An 18,547-nucleotide genomic window follows, 5' to 3' on the forward strand; every position below is an offset into this window, starting at 1 on the left:
CGGGGTGCCCCTATCCGTTTTCTCTGCACCGTTGGACGGTGGGACACCCCACTGCAACCTGTCAGAACTCCAATTTGCTCTACTCTGTTCGGCCCGTCCGTGTAGATCCGCCACCGAACGCACGCACACACCGCCGTGATTCGCCGTTTACGAGCGCCTATCCGGCCACGTGTGCGCGGACGCGACGCGTTCCTTTACCGGCACTCTTTAATTCACCGCCATTGTCAACCGGCGGCGCGTCGCGTTTGCGATCCCGATTTTATAAAAGCTTCAACGCCCTCGTGTACTCGCTCTATCGATATCATCTTCCGGCGCGTTCTAATTAATGCGCTGCTCCCTCTTAATCCGCCTCTCGCGGCTCCGGCGATACGTGAATCAACGGGTGCGCATTCATTAAAACTTTTAATTACCCCCTCGCTGTTGCAACCGTTTGTGGGCTACTCGGTGAATAGATATATGGCTTCATGTTAATTCGCCGTCCGCGGTTCCAGCGATTTGTGGCTTTCCAGCGAGTGTAAACTCTTCGGAAACGTCGCTTTTAATTAGATCGCGGCCTTTCGGGAGTTTCCTCGGTGGTGGAGGTATCGTTGCTTATCGATTCGACTGTTGCGGCTCCGGCGACTCGTGAATCAACGTGTATCAATTTAGTAGGAATTTTAATTGCAGTTTCGCAGTTGCAACCGTTTGTGAGCTACTCGGAGAATAGACACGTACGGTTCCATGTTAATTTGCTGTCCGCGGTTCCGGCGATTTGTGGGTTTCCAGTGTGTACATTCCTCGGAAACGTCGCTTTTAATTAGTCCTCGTGATTACAGTCCTTCGGGAGTTCCTTAGGTAATAGAAACATCGTTTCCTTTGAATCTGGCTCGTTTCCTTTTAATCTTGATTCTCCGGTTCAGACTTCAGCGAAAGACTAATTGTTACAACCGAGAATGAACAATTGTTCTCATAAATTTCTTGTTGACAGACGTTCAGCATCGATATCGATGAGAAGAGATATTAAAAGACTGGAGAACCTTCGTTTTATAAGGAATAAAACCTATCGCAGTTTCGACTAAGCGAATCTTCTAACGGACAGAAGTATCGTTCCCCTTTACTTCGCATTTTGGAATTTCAACTGGTTGATTCCCTAACGAATATAAACATCGCCCCCCCTTAATTTGCCTTTTACGTCCCCGACGATCGCACGCGAATCCATTATATCGTTATTACCGCTACTTTCGATAGCGAGGATCATAAAAGACTCGCTTTCCGTTGCGTGCAAATAAATTATCCGCAACGCCGCATCCTACGCTGTGATACCATCCAGTTTCACCTCTTCTTATCATTTATAAATGTTTCTTTAATTGATCGACCGAGCCTACCTCCCATATATTACCGCAGCTATCCTGAACGCGAAATTTAACCTTTTGCCTTCGAAAGCCGACTTTCAGTCGCCATTCGTCTCGGCACAGGAAAATGATTCAGTTCAATATTGAATATTGAACTTCGTACAACGCATCGATGCATGAAATATTCGAATAACACAGCTTTGTTCCTTATTTCACGTGTGATCTCTGTTTAACGCTTCATCTGCAGCCTATTAATCAGCTTTTCAATCGCGAACGCCGTACAATGTATAATCTATTGAACTCCGCTTTAACACTGGAACTACCGGGTGGCTTAAAATCACCAATTCCTAATTTCTTCTACAACTACTGCAAAGGTACAGACACCTCTGAATCTTCGATCTTTAAGAAACGATTAAAACAGCTGATCTATTAACCCTTTGCACTCGGAAGATTTTCAGTGGAAATATTTGAACATTTTCTGATGAGATAAAGACGACATTTGAAACTAATTTAACGATAATTCACAGATAAATTAGTCAACAAAGCTATTCTATTTAAATATTTCACATTGCAATGCAAAGTTTAGTTTAAAATAGTAAATATTCAACTTCATAGTTTTGCTGTATCAAATCAAGAGATGACTGAGAGTCTCCTTTCGAGTGCAAATTAATACGATATCTAATTTCGAAAGCTGCAAACGTATAATTCAATTATTCAAGTAAAGAGAGCCGAGTATGTAGCTTTAATTTTCCCAGTATTTGAAACTTGCAGAACTCAGGTTTCTCATGAAAAAGGTTAATACCCAGCGTCCAGCCAAAGGACGCCAACCGTTTCTCGGCTCGCAGTTCCGTTCGCGTTCGCTCGAGCCACGACCCGATCTCGACCCGAATTACCGAAGCCAGGGCAAAGGGCAACTAATACAGTTTGGAAAGATCCGCGACATCGATACGAGATTAGACGTGATTTATGAAGCGGTCGCATAGTTTCGCCGACCGCGCGTGGCTCCGCCTTCCGGAAGATGGATGGAGGAACCGAAAGTTTCCTTGACATGTTCGCCGTGATGTCAACGATGGCCGAGCTTCGGAACTGATTGGAAATAATCGCGACGAGAAGCGTCGTGTCGGGTAATGGTATTCGGTATTACTAGTAAGCCGAGTAACAATATAACGTAAGAAGAATACCGGTGGCAAATTATACGAATGAAACACTTATTTATTATCGATCTTTAATCTTCACAGTGAACGTAGAGATAGAATAAAACTCTCATTTCCAGACCAATGTCTCGTATATAGCAGAAAGATCATTTTACCACTGTTATTCTAATATTCAGAACGAACTTAAGTATCGCGCCAGGTCACTTCCGCAAATTTCTTTCCTCTTGCTATCGACATTGCTATCTACATTGTTATCTACATATTCTCGCGGTACTCGGAATACTTCCTGCCGGTGAACGATAAGCTACTTCGATCAAGCACAGTTCTAAAAGAAATTACTGGACAAGAGATTAAAGTAGCGCTCGAATCGAAAAGCACGATATCCGGGCGTATTTCGATCAGATCTCCGCTAGGATCCGAGCAGAAACGATCGGCGCCGAGAGTCGCGTAGCCCCACGCCCACCTGTTTTCCTCCGGGAAGCGCAGAAAGCCGGCTGTGCTTCCCGATTACGAGTGATCTACTCGCGATAAAGGGGCGAACGTCGACGATAACGGCTCGCGTTCACGGCGTTTCATCGGGTCGATTCGTATTCGTCGCGCCCTCGCGCCTCCGCCGATCAGTCGTCAATTACACCGTAAATCCCAATCGAATATCCGCGATCTGCCCGCCGGATGGATCATAAATCCCTTTTAATCTCAATATTATGGCTGGCTAAAGCCGCTGGCGTGCCTCGCGCGGCGCGAGCGGGGCCGCGTTAAGAAATTATTAATACCCTTCGATTTCTGCTTTTCCTGCTCGCTCATATTATTACCGGCCGGCCGCGTCCGCCGCGCTGTCCTTTTTTCATCCGTCCCCCGGCCACGCTCGCCGCGTCTTTCTTCCTCTCGCGCCTCTCGCGATGAGTCAGTCACGGCAACGCCACCGTCCATAGAACCGATTACGGTCGCGGAGGAACGAAAAGAAATCGCTCCCCGGCGTCGCGCTGTATTTTCAAGGGAAACCGTCGGGAACGGGACGCGGGGCGTTTTATCGGAACAGTTCCGCCGCGGTCTTTGTTTCGACGGTCGTCGACGCGGACGTTGATCCTCGATCGACCGGGAGAGGTAAAAGGAAACACCGGCGAAACCGGCGGCGAGCGAAATCTCCTGTTCGCGGTCGACTCGAAAAATGTTCTCCGCATTTATTATTTACGCACTGCAGGCGGAATGGTGTGTAACTCGCGGCTTCGTAGACTGTAGACGGGAAATGACGTGTAATTTGAATTTACTGTATATTGTGCTCGAGGTGAATGTATCTTATATTATTCCGCATTTTTCCTCGCGACGGTGTGACAACTGTTTCGCCCCTCTCCCGGCGGAATGTCACGCGTTCGCACTGAATTATAGAAACGGAGGTTTCACCTCGGACGAGTGCTCTCGGCTAGAAGATACGCCATCGATGTTGCCAATCGACAAAAGGAAAACAGAGAGGAACAAGGGAAATCGTTGAAAATCTCACCCCAAAGAAACCTTAGCAAACAAAGGAAAGATTCACTAGAAACCTCCCTTCCATAGATTTCACGAAAACTCACCATCGTCAGCCGAACAAACCATCGCAAATAATAGAATCTAACCATTATCAAAGCAACCTAATTGCCTTGCACAAAACTATGAGAATCATTCTCCACAGCGAGGACTACTTCAACTTTCCTCGTCGAATTTCAGAGTTTAGTCCGTCGCTACGAGATTAACCTCACCCTCCGAGTAACTCGGATCTCACCCCAAAGGAAGCTTCGATCGGAGCGTCCGGATCGCGGAGGAACGAGAGAGAAATCGCGCGGAGAGAGGCCTCCCTCCCCGCAGGTGTCACGGGCTCTCCCGGCCCCGTCGGCGTCGTCGGGCTGCCCGTCGCAGGTGGACGCTTGCTTTTGGACCACCGTGTAGTAGCCAGCACGCAGGCGGGGGTCTTATAATATCGCGTCATACGAAACGATGAAATAGTGGCCGTAGCGAAGGAATGTTCCCTACCACTTGAGTCGTCGAGTTGAGTTGACTGGCGTTGCGTGGCTCTCCCGGCTCTCCCGGCTCTCCCTGCGCTCCCTGCGCCCGCCGCGCGGCCGGCTCTCCGCTCGGCACGACTGCTTTTAACCGGTGTGTCTGTTCCTCGACACTCGGCAGCCTAGCTTTTTCTCTTTCTCCTTCTCTCCCCGTCCGCGTTCTCCTCTCTTTCTCCTTTTCTTCCTCTCTCCCGTCCGTTCCTCCTCCTCCTTCACCTCCTCCTCCTCCTCCGCCGCCCGCTCAGCCTGCTGCCCGTCCGTTCTTCGCGCTTCTGTCCTTCGCGCGCCAATCTTTCTCGCGCAACAACCTTTCCGCGGGGCCCGGCTCCGATTCGAAACACGACCGCCACCGTCACGGGGATTAGAAATCGTCGGGAGTGACCCGGGCCCGATCCGATCGGCGACTCGATCGCCGATCGAGCTACGCGGTGGTCCCTACGCCAACCAGTCGCGGGAAACCCGCGGTAACGAGCGGCTAATTACGCTTGTACCGTGCACGGCCGCCTCGAACGCGTGGCCGACTGCGCGCGATCTTGTAGATCCGAGATACGCGCCGTTCGCGTTCCGTGTGAAACGGAGCTTGCTGGTTACTCGGAGTTAGTTAGCTTCGGGGTTCCCTTGTGTGATTCGAGTTCGATGCGCGGCGATGCCCGTTTCGTGGGGAACTGGGCTGGGGGATTTTTAACTCCTCGGAGAGGAACAGTCTTTGGAATATTGAGAACCTTTAGCGGGAAGCTGAATTGTAGGTGGATCGATTGAACAATGGGAGAAAACTACGTGTTCTCTTGCTGTTTCAGGGATCGAATCGTTTGACTTTGTACTCCAGATATGAACGTTCGATCTCCTCGGAATGTCGATGTTCATCCGAAGGGTTGAGTTAGGTGTAGTATAGATATTCGGTAGAATTTTGGTACCGTGTCGATTATGAGTTCGATAGTCTCAGACGCGGTTTCCATTCAGTGAAATTGAAGCGCGAAAGTGATAGCTCAACGAGAGAACCACCGAAAATGAACTCAGTACTAAAGATTCCAAGCCGAATCCCCGAAATCTACGTGTCACAGAGTCTCTCGAAACACGAATCGAACACCGCGTTCCTGCGACCTTCGAGCTGAACGTAACCGAAGACCATCGAATCCCTTCCGTTCGGCGAATGATTAACGATAAACTAGTTTCCCAAGGAAACTTGAGAAAGAAATCGCGAGACAAGGGGTTAATAAAGCAACTCAGCGATCGCGGTTAATCCCCTGACAGAAGACAAGCCGTAAGACGTGCGGATCCCGCGCGGCTACGTGGCGCGTCGTTGATAAGATGGGTTTGGTCGTCCGGCGGTGGAACGCGGCAGCGAGGAAACGGAACACGGGACGCGGATCGTTCGCGCACGGAACAGTCCGTTCGTGTGGAACCGCGAGAATCTCGACGCTCGGAGGGCGCGCTGCGTTCCTCTCGCTCCCGCCGCGGCGGGGACGGGCGAGGGAGAGAGAGCCCGGAGGAGAACAGGCTGTGGAGAGAGATTCAAAAGGTGCTCAACGGGCCAAGCGTGGGCTACTCGTGATCATCATGACAAAAGCTCCGGGCAAACATCCATTCAATTTATTAGCTTATAGGCACGCCGTCGTGCCTACTATACACACCACCTACGACACCACTACCAACCGCCTATAATGCTCGTAACATTATGGCCAGTCCGCGAGTGGATGGTTCGCGCGACCCTTGTCTCGCCTCTCCTCTCTCTTTCCTCCTCCTCCCCCACGCCACGCCGCCGCTCCGCCGACCACCGGCGTTCCCCCCTTTCCGGATATAGTATCTACGCTCTTTTCGCCGTAGAGTTACACTTTTTATGGTGTTAAGTTGCTCCGACCACGAGATATTTCAACGGCCGAGAAAGAAACTGACTCGGTCGGCTCCGTTCCCATCCAGTTCCAGCCTTTTCCTCGCGAGCGGAATAACGCTACCGCGGTGGCGGACGCTGGCCACGGTCTCGGCGTCGCGCGGGGTCCAGCTCGGTTTCTGCTGGACGTGGAATTCTTAGGAACCGAACCGATTCCAGGCTCCCTGGGATTCAGGGGTCGAGGATAGTTCAGGTTTCGGGGATAACGGAGAGCCTGGGATGCGTCCTCTTCCCAGTATCTCATTGTGCGACTGGATAATTGAGAAGTTGGATTGATACTGGACGCAGAGACGACTGGTCGTCGCGTGACTCCGAAGCTGATTTCCAAGGTTATACGCAACATTTGAAATTGAAAGCTGAGACGGTAGCAGAAGTCGATGCTCTGGACAAAGGAGTCTTCAGAAGCGTTGCTTCGCGAAGGATAATTAAATCGTGGAGTGACTTTGATTTGCAGAACGGTGAATTCAGAGTGCGAGACCTATGCAACAAACGGTTCACGAGGAGATCGAGATAATTAAGTTACTATGCGCTCGGATACTGCGTCGATAGCGATGTCTCAATGGTAGTGTTCAGCAAGAAATTCCTCCGAGAGCGACTCTCGTTCGTTTCGCTCTCCAACGGACACCCGGAAAGCCCCGAGCGCCTACTCGCAAGGCCTCCGCGGTGTCCCGGTCAGTTTTAACGGCGGTCCCGGTGGCCGTCGTCGGCAGGAATCCACGCGATAGCGTAATTAAGCGATAGAACGCGGGAAAAACGCGCGAGGGGCGAGGACGGCGGCCGTCGCGGAGAGGCATAGCACGCGCGCGGAAAGATTGGTTTGTCATCGATCGGCGGACGGCGACGATGGAATATTACGTTTCACGGGCTGGCAGCTTCGACGCCCACGATTAACGAGCGGTGTTGATGATAACCACGCCCACGTGTCCCCGGTAACGCCGGCCGTTCGTTTTACGAGGCCATTTTCGATGCGCGCGAACGTCCGAAATCTCGTCAACGACGTCGTCCACGGTGCCACGAAGGAGAGCGAAACGGCTCGACTCCGCCGCGTGAAAAACGACACTGTAATCCGTGAGCATCGTCGACGTCGTTGGCACCGGTCGTTCGTTAAATCGTCCGCCTTATTTCGCGCGTGAAACTTACGCAAATCACCGGCGCGCCGGACGCGGGGCCGCGCGAACGTGCGAATTTACCGATAAATAACGCTTACGGTGTCGGCGAGCGGTGCCCGGTGCCGGGCACCGAGCGGCCCGGGCCGATTTCGAAACCGCGAATTTTCATCCGGAGAATCATCGTTTCCGCGATCGGTATTTCAGCCCGGCCGCAACGCTTTTACGACGGGGGATCCGTGTCGGGCAACCTGTCTCTATTCGGCCCGGCGCGGCGAGGCCCTACGCGCACGGCCGACGCGATGCCCATTTTGCAAGAACAAACACGACAAAGTTCTTTTGTCCTTTTCCTGCCGGACGGCAGAGCTTCGTTCCTCTGTTACCCTTGAACAGTCGCTGCGCTGGGAACGTGCAGAATTCGCGAGAGAATTCTATATACCAGAATCTGCGTTCGTGTTCGCAGTTTTGATCGGTTATGCGTATTCAATGGCGAATGAACATGTTCCGGAGACAGGTGACAACTGACCGATCGTGTCTGTATTCTACGGGATAGTTATCGAGTGATTCAGTAGTGCCGGTGGACTCGCGAAGCTTTCTGATGGATCCTCGCTTTAGATGCAAGATGGTACATTAGAAAGTTGTGGTAGTAGAATTAATAACGAGGGTTATGGTTTCTATATCAATCATGAGGATTAATATCACAGATTTATTAGGAATCAGGCGAGTAGACGGTCAAGGCAGAATCATCTGGAACCCAGCTAGGACAACAACTGAGTCACTCGAACTATTCAACGTAGATTCTCACTACGGAAAACCTTCAGCGAACGAAGCCGAATACACACGTTTAACCCTTTGCACTCGATTCGATACGAAACTATGAAGTTGAATATTCAGTATTTTAAATGAAAATTACATTTTGCAATGTGAAATGTTCAAACGGAATAGCTTCGTTGCTTAATTTCTCTATGAATTATCGTTAGATTAATTCCAAACAATGTCGCCTATATTTCACCGGAAAATCTCCAAACATTTCTACCGAGAAACTTCCCACTGCAAAGGGTCGAATAGAAAAGAACATACTGTTCTACCATCGGACTAAATCTCCCAAAAATCTCACCATTCATCGCGAAAACGGATAATCCCGGAAAATCTATAATTCCTAAAGCACGTTCGCTCGTATTCACCGAAACGCCGGTGGCTGGTATTCCGGCGTGCGCCATTTTGTTGCGCCTGTTCGCGTCGCGGATCGTGTATTACCGATATGATAAATTGGCGGCCGAGCCGATGCCCGTGTCTCCATTTATCCGAGCAAATTACGACGTCTTACCTGGCCGTGTTTGTCCATGTCGTTGTTCGTTAGCTTCACCTTCTCGAACGAGACCACCTGCTTTCGGAGCTGGTCCCCGGTGAACGGCGAGTCCGGGTGCACGTAGAGCCGAGCCGGCGCCGGAGGATCCGCTTTGCCGGCGACCAGCCAGCAGCTCCTGTGATACGCGTATCGGTACCGCTTGTTGTCCACCGGCACGATGTCCATCAGCACCGCGTACTTGCCCTCGGACTTCAGGCCGCTGAACGACACCCGGCAAGTTGGGAACATTCGCCTGGAAAATATCCGCTTGTTTATTCATGTATTTATTCGTTTATTTGCTCGTCCGACGGACAGATGCCCTTTAGCGCGGAAGGACGCTAATGACGCACGACGAGCTGTACGGGCCGGGAATTTTACAGTGTAATAGGTAATGAGCCAGGGTAGGCCGAAGCGAATCGGATCGGTTCAGGTTTCACGCCGGAGAACTGATAGTTGCGACACAGAATGGACGGTTTTGTTCGGAAGTTTCTTGCAAATTAGACATTCGGCCGCAATGTCGGTGGAAAAGGATGTTCGGGGACATCTTCGGTTTATACGCGAGATTTGGGGGTTCCGGTGCTGCTGGTGAACGAGGGTTTGGAACAATTGGTGCATCGGATTCATTGTGGGAAGGTTTTTGAGGAATATGGATGCTTGGCATGCTAATTTCTGTAAGAACGTAACAGATACGACTGTATTCTTGGCTCTTTCCGATTCGTGATCCTATTCGCCTCGGTGTATCTTAACGAGGAATAAAGAATTAAATTTGAAGTTTTACTGCTGGAAAATCGTTTTTGACGAAACTTTTGTAGATGTGAAAATGTCCAGAGAATATATTAAGTTGGTAATGCAGTGGTTTTTTGAAGTGTTTATTAGGAACGACCGTTTTCTATCGTAATTTGGTCTAATTATAACCTTGAAAATTTGAGTTTGAAGATCTGCTGTCTGGTCATGGTCTGTAGGATCGATTGTTACCAATGAACGTGTTAATCTTCGATGAACGATAGAATTGCGGACGGAAGTTGCTCACTGATTTGACAGTTTAACCTATACGATCGGGCAATGAGGGGAAACGAACGCGTCGCGGCGACGAGAAGATGCTGAAGGTGAGACGAGATGGACCGTGGTCTCAGAAGCTCAATGGATCTTCTTCATTAAGTAATAATACCATTGCATTCGATACAAAGCGACTTCCGTTTTCACTGGGGATACCATAAAAATCAGTTGCCGATCAATTACAAAACCATCCGGAGTGCTAAGGGTTAACCCCTTAACTCGAGTTAATTCGAGCGCGCTAAACAGGCCAAACTGTGAAAACAACGATGCGAAAGCAAAGAAAAAAGATCGTTTTATTGATATCTATCATTTACATGGGATTGCAAGCTATAACACTCATTTATTCAAGAATAAAATATAGCCCTTCTCCATGGAACAAAAGCGCAGTATATCAAAATTGATTTTTTTTGGTCGGTTTAAAAAAAAAAACTATGCGTTAAGGGGTTAATAACACTCCAAATCGATCTACACGAACCAACACAATTTCCTGAGAATAATGTAACAAATCGTTAACTCTCGATTCTCATGGTAGTTCTAATAAATACCTCTATCATTCTATCCCTAATATCATTACCGATTTCGTCCTTTGTTCTTACAAATAAACAAACTGAATTCTGCGTAGAATTCAAGCGCACAGATGCGAAGGGGTTGAACAGTTTCATTCGACATCGATCGTACGCGTCGCGCTCGTTCGCGAGCGGTTCGCAGTCGCCGGTCACCGGTGACCGCCGCGGCGCTCGACGCGTCAGGGGCTGAAAGGAGTTCGCGGAACGGCCGACCGATTTGGAACCGCGGCGAGATCGTCTCGGCTAACATAGTAGTCGGTTTGATTGAAAGGAGCGCCCGCAGGCCTTTCAAGCTTCGTTACGAGCGAGTCACCCTTGAACCTCGTTATACGCAGTCAACTTTTCAACACCTCGAGCGTCGAGGCGCACGCGCCGGCAGATGCGCGTCCTCGTTGACGTCGACGCGGCCGGGCGGTTTTCTACGGCTTCGGGAACGTCTCCTTCTCCCTCGGCCTTTCGCCCTCTCCTCCTCCCACGGAAATCAATCTGCCGGGTTCAAGAACAACGGGACAATCTTTTCGCTCGCTAACCCCTTGCCGCGCAACGCCGTGTCGTAAGAAAGGTCTCGGAAGTTCACGAAAACAGACGTCAACTCGATTCGCTTCGACTCGAATCGAGTAACAGGATTCTTCTCTTCTGGCGAATTGTCGACGCGATTTCGATCGAAGGTGCGAGACGTCTTTCAACGCTGGGTTTACGGGCATTTATTGTACACCTCGTTCTGCTATTCCTAAAAGATGCTCGTTTATTTAGATTGTGTAAACTGAAGATTTGTTAGGTAATTGGGGTACGTGGCGGTGTGATCGCATCAATCGAAATCGTAAACATTTGCAAAGTAATATTTCTAAAATCCAATACGCGTGAATTTCACGCGTTCCGTAAACCTAGTGTTAACTATCTCAGAAAGAATGTCGTCGCTTTGGTGACAGTTTTTGGAGAATAGACAGAGGAATGATTGAATTGTTCGAATAACGAGCGATGGAAGTCTAGAGTTCCAAACAATCCTGGTCAAAGATTGCAGATGAAAATTACTGTTTCATCGTTTCTTCCAAATGACTTTTCGACTTGTTCGCGACGATGTACAATTAATTTCGCGTGTCTTCGTTAAGATACACGAAACTGATCGTTACATTATACTAACCCTTGAACACTACAGTCTCAATACTAGACTCAAAAATCGTCTAGGCTTTTTCTCGCGGCAACATCGTGTACCTTTCAATTACACGGCAATAATCAATCACTAAAATTACATGCATCGGGTACGAAATAAAACTTGCAGGACTCGTGGGATCATCGTAAAGGATGCAACTCGCCGAGTGTCCCGGGCCATGCAACCCGCGGAGCAGGATCTGCAGAAGAGCGTGCGTGCAGCAGATCGCGTCGCTGCTGGAAGGGCTTCCTCCCTGCATCCGCGCGAGATTATGCCCGGAAGACGTCGTCACCTTGTGCGCCAGAGTTTCCCAGAAACCGAGGCATCCGTCGGAATCGAGAATTCAGAACGTCTCGACCGATTCGGAGGATCCGAGCGAGAAAGAGCCAGCGCCGGGAAAGGAATCAGCGATGGAACCGGAGGATCGATCTTCGTTGGACGCCGAAAGAAACGAGGAAACGAAATTTCCCGAAGATCAGCAGGAAGCTACGACTCAGACGGAGTCGACGAGGATCTATTCGATGGCTTCGAGACTCGTCAGTGCCCGTTCGCAGGCGAAAAACGCGTCGATCGTGTTGAGAAACACCGTAGCGCGGCTCGCGCGTATCTCGCGTACCCTGACCGCGGGCTGCCGGTGTCGCTTGATCAGCAGGATCCTCTATGCTGCGTTTATCCTTCTTCTGGTGAGAGTCGCGGGAGACTCATCCTTCTACGAGCTCCTGTTGTCCAGCCAAATTTGCGGGATCGTCGCTGTTCTTGGCTGGAGAATGTCGGGGAGAGTTCCTATTTGATTCCCTCCGAGAAACCGTGTCTACATCGGAATTACCGGTCAAAATGAGTTAACTCTAATGTCTTCTTTCGTATTGGAAACGACCGTTTACACGAGAACTCGGTCAACTGATATAGCAGCGAACTAGGATGTAAACCCACTAGAATTCCGATAAACGCACTTCTCCGATTTCTGTGGAATAATCATTCATCGATCGACTCGGTGCTCGCGTTAAGTAACTTCCATCTCGAGAACGGTCGCAATAAGATCGCTTCGAAATGGAAATGCTTAATAACCAGTACTAGTTACTAGAGGATAGTGGGACTTAAGGACAGAGACACCGAATCGTTAGCAGTCGTTCCTAAGAATCGACAAGCGTCTCATTAGCTGGACCTAGACGAAGCGAATATCAATCTTCGAGGAGAGAGATGCCTATTTCCAGTTCCACTTACCTCCGCGGAGGAATAACTATAAGAAACGTTTAACATTCCCGTGGCGATCGACGCGTTAACGATCCCCGCGGATCGGTAGCCCTGCCCGCTAAACGGGCCGGAGTCAAAGACGGCGATTTGCCGCTAACGATGGGAAGCCGAGCCGCGACGCCGATTTAAAGATCGCGCGGAGGCCAGACCACACGGACGCAACAAATTGTGAGCGGTCATTGAAAGACGGCCAATCGTTTCGAGAGCATCGAAACCGCAAACGCCGCAATCGTTGCCCGAGTCCGGCGACCGCAACGATCCGGTCACGGATGAACGAGCTCCGCGAGGCCTGGGCCTCCTCTCCGTCGACGCGGAGAAGAGGAACGGCGATAATTCCGATCGAACGGGCCTCGTTAGACACCTCCTCGTCTAGCCGCGCGAGCCACGGCCGCAAAAACGGCCGCGTTCGGTCGGATTATCTTTCGAGGAGTCTAATCTTTCGCTCGAACACCTCCGTCCTCCTCTCGTTCGACGTTGACGCGGCCCGTCCCACGCGCAGGCGCGCTCCGCGACTGAACGCGACGCGATATATCATCGGGAAAATTAGCCGTCTCGGGGGGCGGCCTCCCCTGCACGCGGGATAAGTGGAAATACATTCGAACGACTGTTGAGCATCGATGGCGAGTCAATCGAGCGAGCTACCCTATCCGCGCCGAGCGTCGCGCGGCCGACCCCGGTCCCCCACGGCCGCCATGTTCCGTATCTTCGCACGGAATCAGGGCGAACGAGTCAATCGAGGCGTCAAGAGCTAACTCGGCGAAAGTGCCTTTCTAGATTAAACGATTCGCGCTGGGCCGAGTGTGTCGGGTTTCGCAGGAATTTCCCACGGTTTTTGTTTTAGTCCCACCGACGGCCGGGTCTGGTTTGACTCGGGCTGTCGGTGGTTTCGTTCGAGATTTTGGATGGTTTTGGTTTCCGATCTTGATTGGGTATGTTTAGCTGAATGGCAGAAGGCCTCGTCTTAGCGATGCGAACGAGTCGGTGGAAGTTTGAGTATGTTCTGAAGAGTGAAATTCTGAGGTACTGCGAGTATCTTACCGCGGTTAACGAGAAGGCGCGACTGGCAGATTGGGGTTCAGTTGTTTCGCCGCTTCGTGAAATTGATAGTCTATGGAACGGTGGATAATCCGAGTGTGTTCGTGTTACAATAGGTTTGAGAAGGTATGTAAGAAAAGTTGGTGACAGTTCGAATGATTGGAGACGTTATTGTTCAGGGAGTTGCGAGGGACGACCACTCGAAGAGCGAGTGAAACGAGTTACCACCTGGAATGCATCCGGAAGACCTTAAAACGATTCACGAAGCGCGCGTCGAACAACGTACAAATCGAATTCGACGGATCGAGTCCATCGGACGAGCGTTTATCCGCGAAACGCGGAGTCCACCGTTGCCGCCCGTGACGTCTCAATCCGTCCCGAGCCGTCCGCCGAACGGTTCCCAGCGAGTTACGGTTGCAAAACGAGGCGTGCGCCCGTAAAACGCGCTCGCGCGCGATCGTTCTGGTGTTTTCTTTAATTCGACGCGATTTCACGGGGCCCCGAACGGGAACGCTCTCCCGATTTCCCGTAAGTAATAAATCCGGCGCGCGAAATTAAACGAGAATTATAGGGAAACGAGGCGCGACGCGATAAAACGAAACGATTCGCCGGATCGCCGGGCGATCGGTCACGAAAAATCGTTAAAATCGTCCCCCCGTTCGGCGGCGTCTCTGTTGCTCCCGTTGCCGGCGTGCTTCCCGGGCAAATTAGGCAGAAACAAACAGGCCGGGCCCTCCATGGGCCGTGGCTAACGAGCCCATAATCGCAGGAACACCTCGACCCTAAAACCCACCCCGATCCGCCGCGCCGCGCCGCGCCGCGCCGCGTACGCGCCGGAAACCTATGTACGCTCGGATCGTATCGCTACAACATCTGTTCGCCCGCGGTGCCCCGTAGCGTCGCACCCCCGTCGAACTCGGGAGCCGCGGCAAGTGATTCGTCGGATCGGACAGCTCCTACCAGGGATTCGAGAGCTCTCGAAATTAACCGGTACTTTTACACGAGCCCTTCAAGAGCCAATGTTAAGTCGATTAAGAAATTGAGAAAGCGAAAGGCTTTTCACCCGGACGCAACGAATATTCTGTCCGACCATTGAGATTTACAAAAATCAACTATCCATTGCACACTGTGGAAAATCGACCTTTAGACGATCGAGGACGTTTCACTTGATCGCTCGTCGATTTCGTCCTAATAATTTAAACATTCAACGGACAAGCCGATTTCTACGAAGAATCATGGTAAAACGTCGACGAACTTGCCATTTTTCATGAACCGGTTATCTGCGAATTCGATGATTCGCAAGGATTTCCTCTTTAGTTCTTATTTAGGCGGACCGTTCGTCGTCCAATTAAATGGGATAATCGTGGTTCTACTCAGCGCGAGTAAACGATTCCTCCGGAATTCTTGTCGAATCGGTTCGTACGGCAACTGGTCTCGTCCGAGGGGACGAGAAGGAGAGGAGGTCGATCGTCGCCGGATAGACGGAGAAACGGCGAAGACGTAGTTGACGGATGAAAACGTACAGTTCGGTCGGGCGACGGATAATTTACGAGCGATTTAAGGTCCTCGGAGTCGCGTGAATCAGCCGGCGCGCGGTTTAGGGGCGGAGGAGTGTGTCGGAGAAGCCATCAGCGAGCCCGGGGTAGGAAGGGCTCGTACAAATGGATTACGGAAGCAGTGGATATTATAGCGATCCGAACACGGCCATCCGAGTTACTCAAATGTTTGCCGAGCTAACGACTTCGCAGCGGCGCAGCAGGTGCTGTCGCCGTTATAATTATTATTATGCCGCGCCGCGAGTCTCTCTCTCTCTCCTGCCACTTGCGGGTAGATTTTCGAGGATTCCGAGCGGAGCGATCCAGCTCGGTTAACGTCCTCGAGGATACTGCCCTGCGAGGTTCGATTGTACCTCGAGCCCTATGGCGTGATTCGATGCTGATTCGGTAATTACCCTTGAGGAAAGAATACTGCGAGGATTAACTACCGACCAAGTTAGTGGATTATAGAGAATTATTTTATTATATAGATTTATCACGAGTTCTTGAGAGATCTATTATTATATAGATTAACCCCTTCACTTACAATATCGTATCAGACTCGTGGCGAAAATTTCTGAATTTGAGAAATCTCAGTGTCATTTTGATTTTTTAAATATAAACGAAATATTACTTTTCTATTATTTATCGTCAACCTTCGAAGCAAACGTCAACGTAGAATAAACATAAGAATTGTGTATTTCTCTAATAAATTACCAACGATAAAGTAGTTGCATCAGTCATAACAAATAAATAAATCATAGGGCAAGGGGTTAACTCGTAGTCCTCTAAGAATTAACAATTAAGTTGCGATGTTTGATTTCTCGAAATTTCTGTGGAACGAATGATATTCTTTTCAGTTGTTCAAGGATCTACTCGTTTCTTCTAGATCGGACAATACTTCTTATAGCTTCTGAATATGTTGTACAATCATTTCAGAAGTTGGAACATTGATTCCATCTTCGCTTTCTGGGATAACCGCATTCGCGTCTGAGCGACTCGAAAACAGTCTTCCGCGCTGGTATAGTGTCCGAAAGGTTAACATCGAAGTTCAACGAACGAGTTGCCTTCTCCGCGTGCTTCCCGGAGTTACCTTCGTCTTCACGTCAGACTGGTAAGAATCGAATAATGCGAACTTCACTCGACTGCAGAACTTCGGTGCCGAAGAGGTGAACGCGTTCAATGATATCACCGATGACCTCCAACCGAATCGAATCACCGTGATTCGTTCAACGAGACGAGAACCACCGGTAAACTTCTCAAAGTCACGAGTGATGTAACGCGAAGCGGTGATGTTCAGCGGGACGAGCGTATACGCGACGGACGAGCACGCAACTCGTTCGAGTAATTCGCCGTCATATTTTCTGAATTACATGGAATATTCGGTTGATACTTCGTAGCTTCTGCGAGCCCGTTGCTCTGTTATCCCTCTCGCAGCTGCGTCAGAGCCATTCCATCGCTAACAATTTCCAAACAAAGGAAGGAGAATTCGATATTCCTCCTACACCCACGTTCACTCCAATGATTAACGACGAATAGAAAAACACCATTGAATTTCAACGGAAGCGAATATATCACGAATAAGTCACGTGTGTCCATATAATTACGAAAGTGGTCTAATTCGTATACTTTTCTTTGTTCCAATTAAATCTAAAATAACACGATCAACACCTTTCGATTTCGACTTCAACCTTATAATTCTACATACGCGCTCAGAAGCCATTGCACTCAACTACAGAAAACATTAGAAACTCAATATTTAAATGTTCTAACTTTCCTGACTTCTTTCAAACAGTCTACAACAATAGATCAACCCCACAGAAATTTACAGAAATTAACCCCACCGACTCGTATATGCTCGAAAATTCCCAAAATTTCATCCACGGCCCCGTGCAATATTACAAGGTGTCTATCGAACATCTGCATCGTTAACACTTCGACTGCCACTCGAACACTCATCGAAACTCCCATGTAAACAGTCTTCTCCATTAACCAGAAACTGAGAAATCGAGATTCCTCTTAATAATTGCTCCACTGTCTTTCTTATATCTCGTATATCCAGCAAAATTCGGTTTCGTTCACGTCATGAAAAAAATTAGTGTCGACTAATTCGGGTGACGTGGCAGTCAGAGGGTTAAACGATCCGAGAGATCCGCGAGCAAGCGGCGCTCCGCACCGTCGACGACACCGCGCACCGGTGTGCACGCACTATAGCCGGCCAGCCGGTGTCCGTCTCCGTTCTGGCCGAGAAGACGGAATAACAGGGATAAATAGACGTTTACCGGTCCCTTGCCGGCCACTCTCACCCGTTTCTTTCTCTCTATCTTTTCTCCGGCATTTTCTCGTTCCAGTGTACGTACACACGACCTCGCCGCGCCGTGTTCCGCGGTCCGTGCAGCACGTCCTCGCGTAACGTGCACGTTCACCCCGCGAACCCGCCGCGTGTGAGTGTGCGACGTAGGTTGCTGGCACCTTGATGAAGGGTTCGCGTGACGAGTACCCTCTATCCGCCGGTATCCTGTCTCTCCCTCTTCGCTGACCCGCTCTCTCCGTCCACACCTCCCTAGTGCGAGCCGCTCTCCGGCTACTTAAACTTTGAAAAATACGCGCACGGCCGTTGCGTCGCGCCGCACCGCGCCGCGTCGCACAGTGCGAACAAACGACCGTGTTTTCTGGGGAGAACTCGATAACTCGGGGAGCATTAGCGATAGAAAGAAATTCCACGGACGAAAGTTGTCGGGCATAGAGCTGGACGTATGGTGGTTGTATTTCTGTCACGCTATGGGGATGTTGTGAAGTCTGCTCGAGGATAATGGACACCTGATCGCAACGTATATTTATATAGAATCGGAATTTATTTGCAGATTATCGTGTTTCAAGAGAAAATCTTGTATCGTAGACTATTTAGATGTATTGATAATTAACGTAAACGCCGTGTATGATCGTCCAATAAAGGCGAGTTGTTGAAAGGTCATAAAGATCGCGAGTGCAAGGGGCTAAATTGGGATTGAACGTACGTTGGAAGATTCGAAATTCAGTTGCCTGTTATCGAGACTTTCGTGTTCACCGCTGATATTTGTGTACAAGGTAA

General features: G+C 49.8%; 1 protein-coding gene across 1 annotated transcript in view; it reads right to left on the minus strand.

Moving 5' to 3' along the window:
• The window catches only part of LOC116433062 (uncharacterized), a 60,381-nt gene that overhangs the window by 27,942 nt on the left and 13,892 nt on the right, over positions 1-18,547 (minus strand). The window contains exon 3 of the mRNA XM_076369825.1: positions 8,843-9,116. Coding sequence (XP_076225940.1) covers positions 8,843-9,116 — 274 coding nt within the window. The remainder of the gene's footprint in view (positions 1-8,842; positions 9,117-18,547) is intronic.

This window comes from Nomia melanderi, chromosome 8 (assembly GCF_051020985.1).
Source record: "Nomia melanderi isolate GNS246 chromosome 8, iyNomMela1, whole genome shotgun sequence".
In the NCBI taxonomy this organism is placed as follows: domain Eukaryota; kingdom Metazoa; phylum Arthropoda; class Insecta; order Hymenoptera; family Halictidae; genus Nomia; species Nomia melanderi.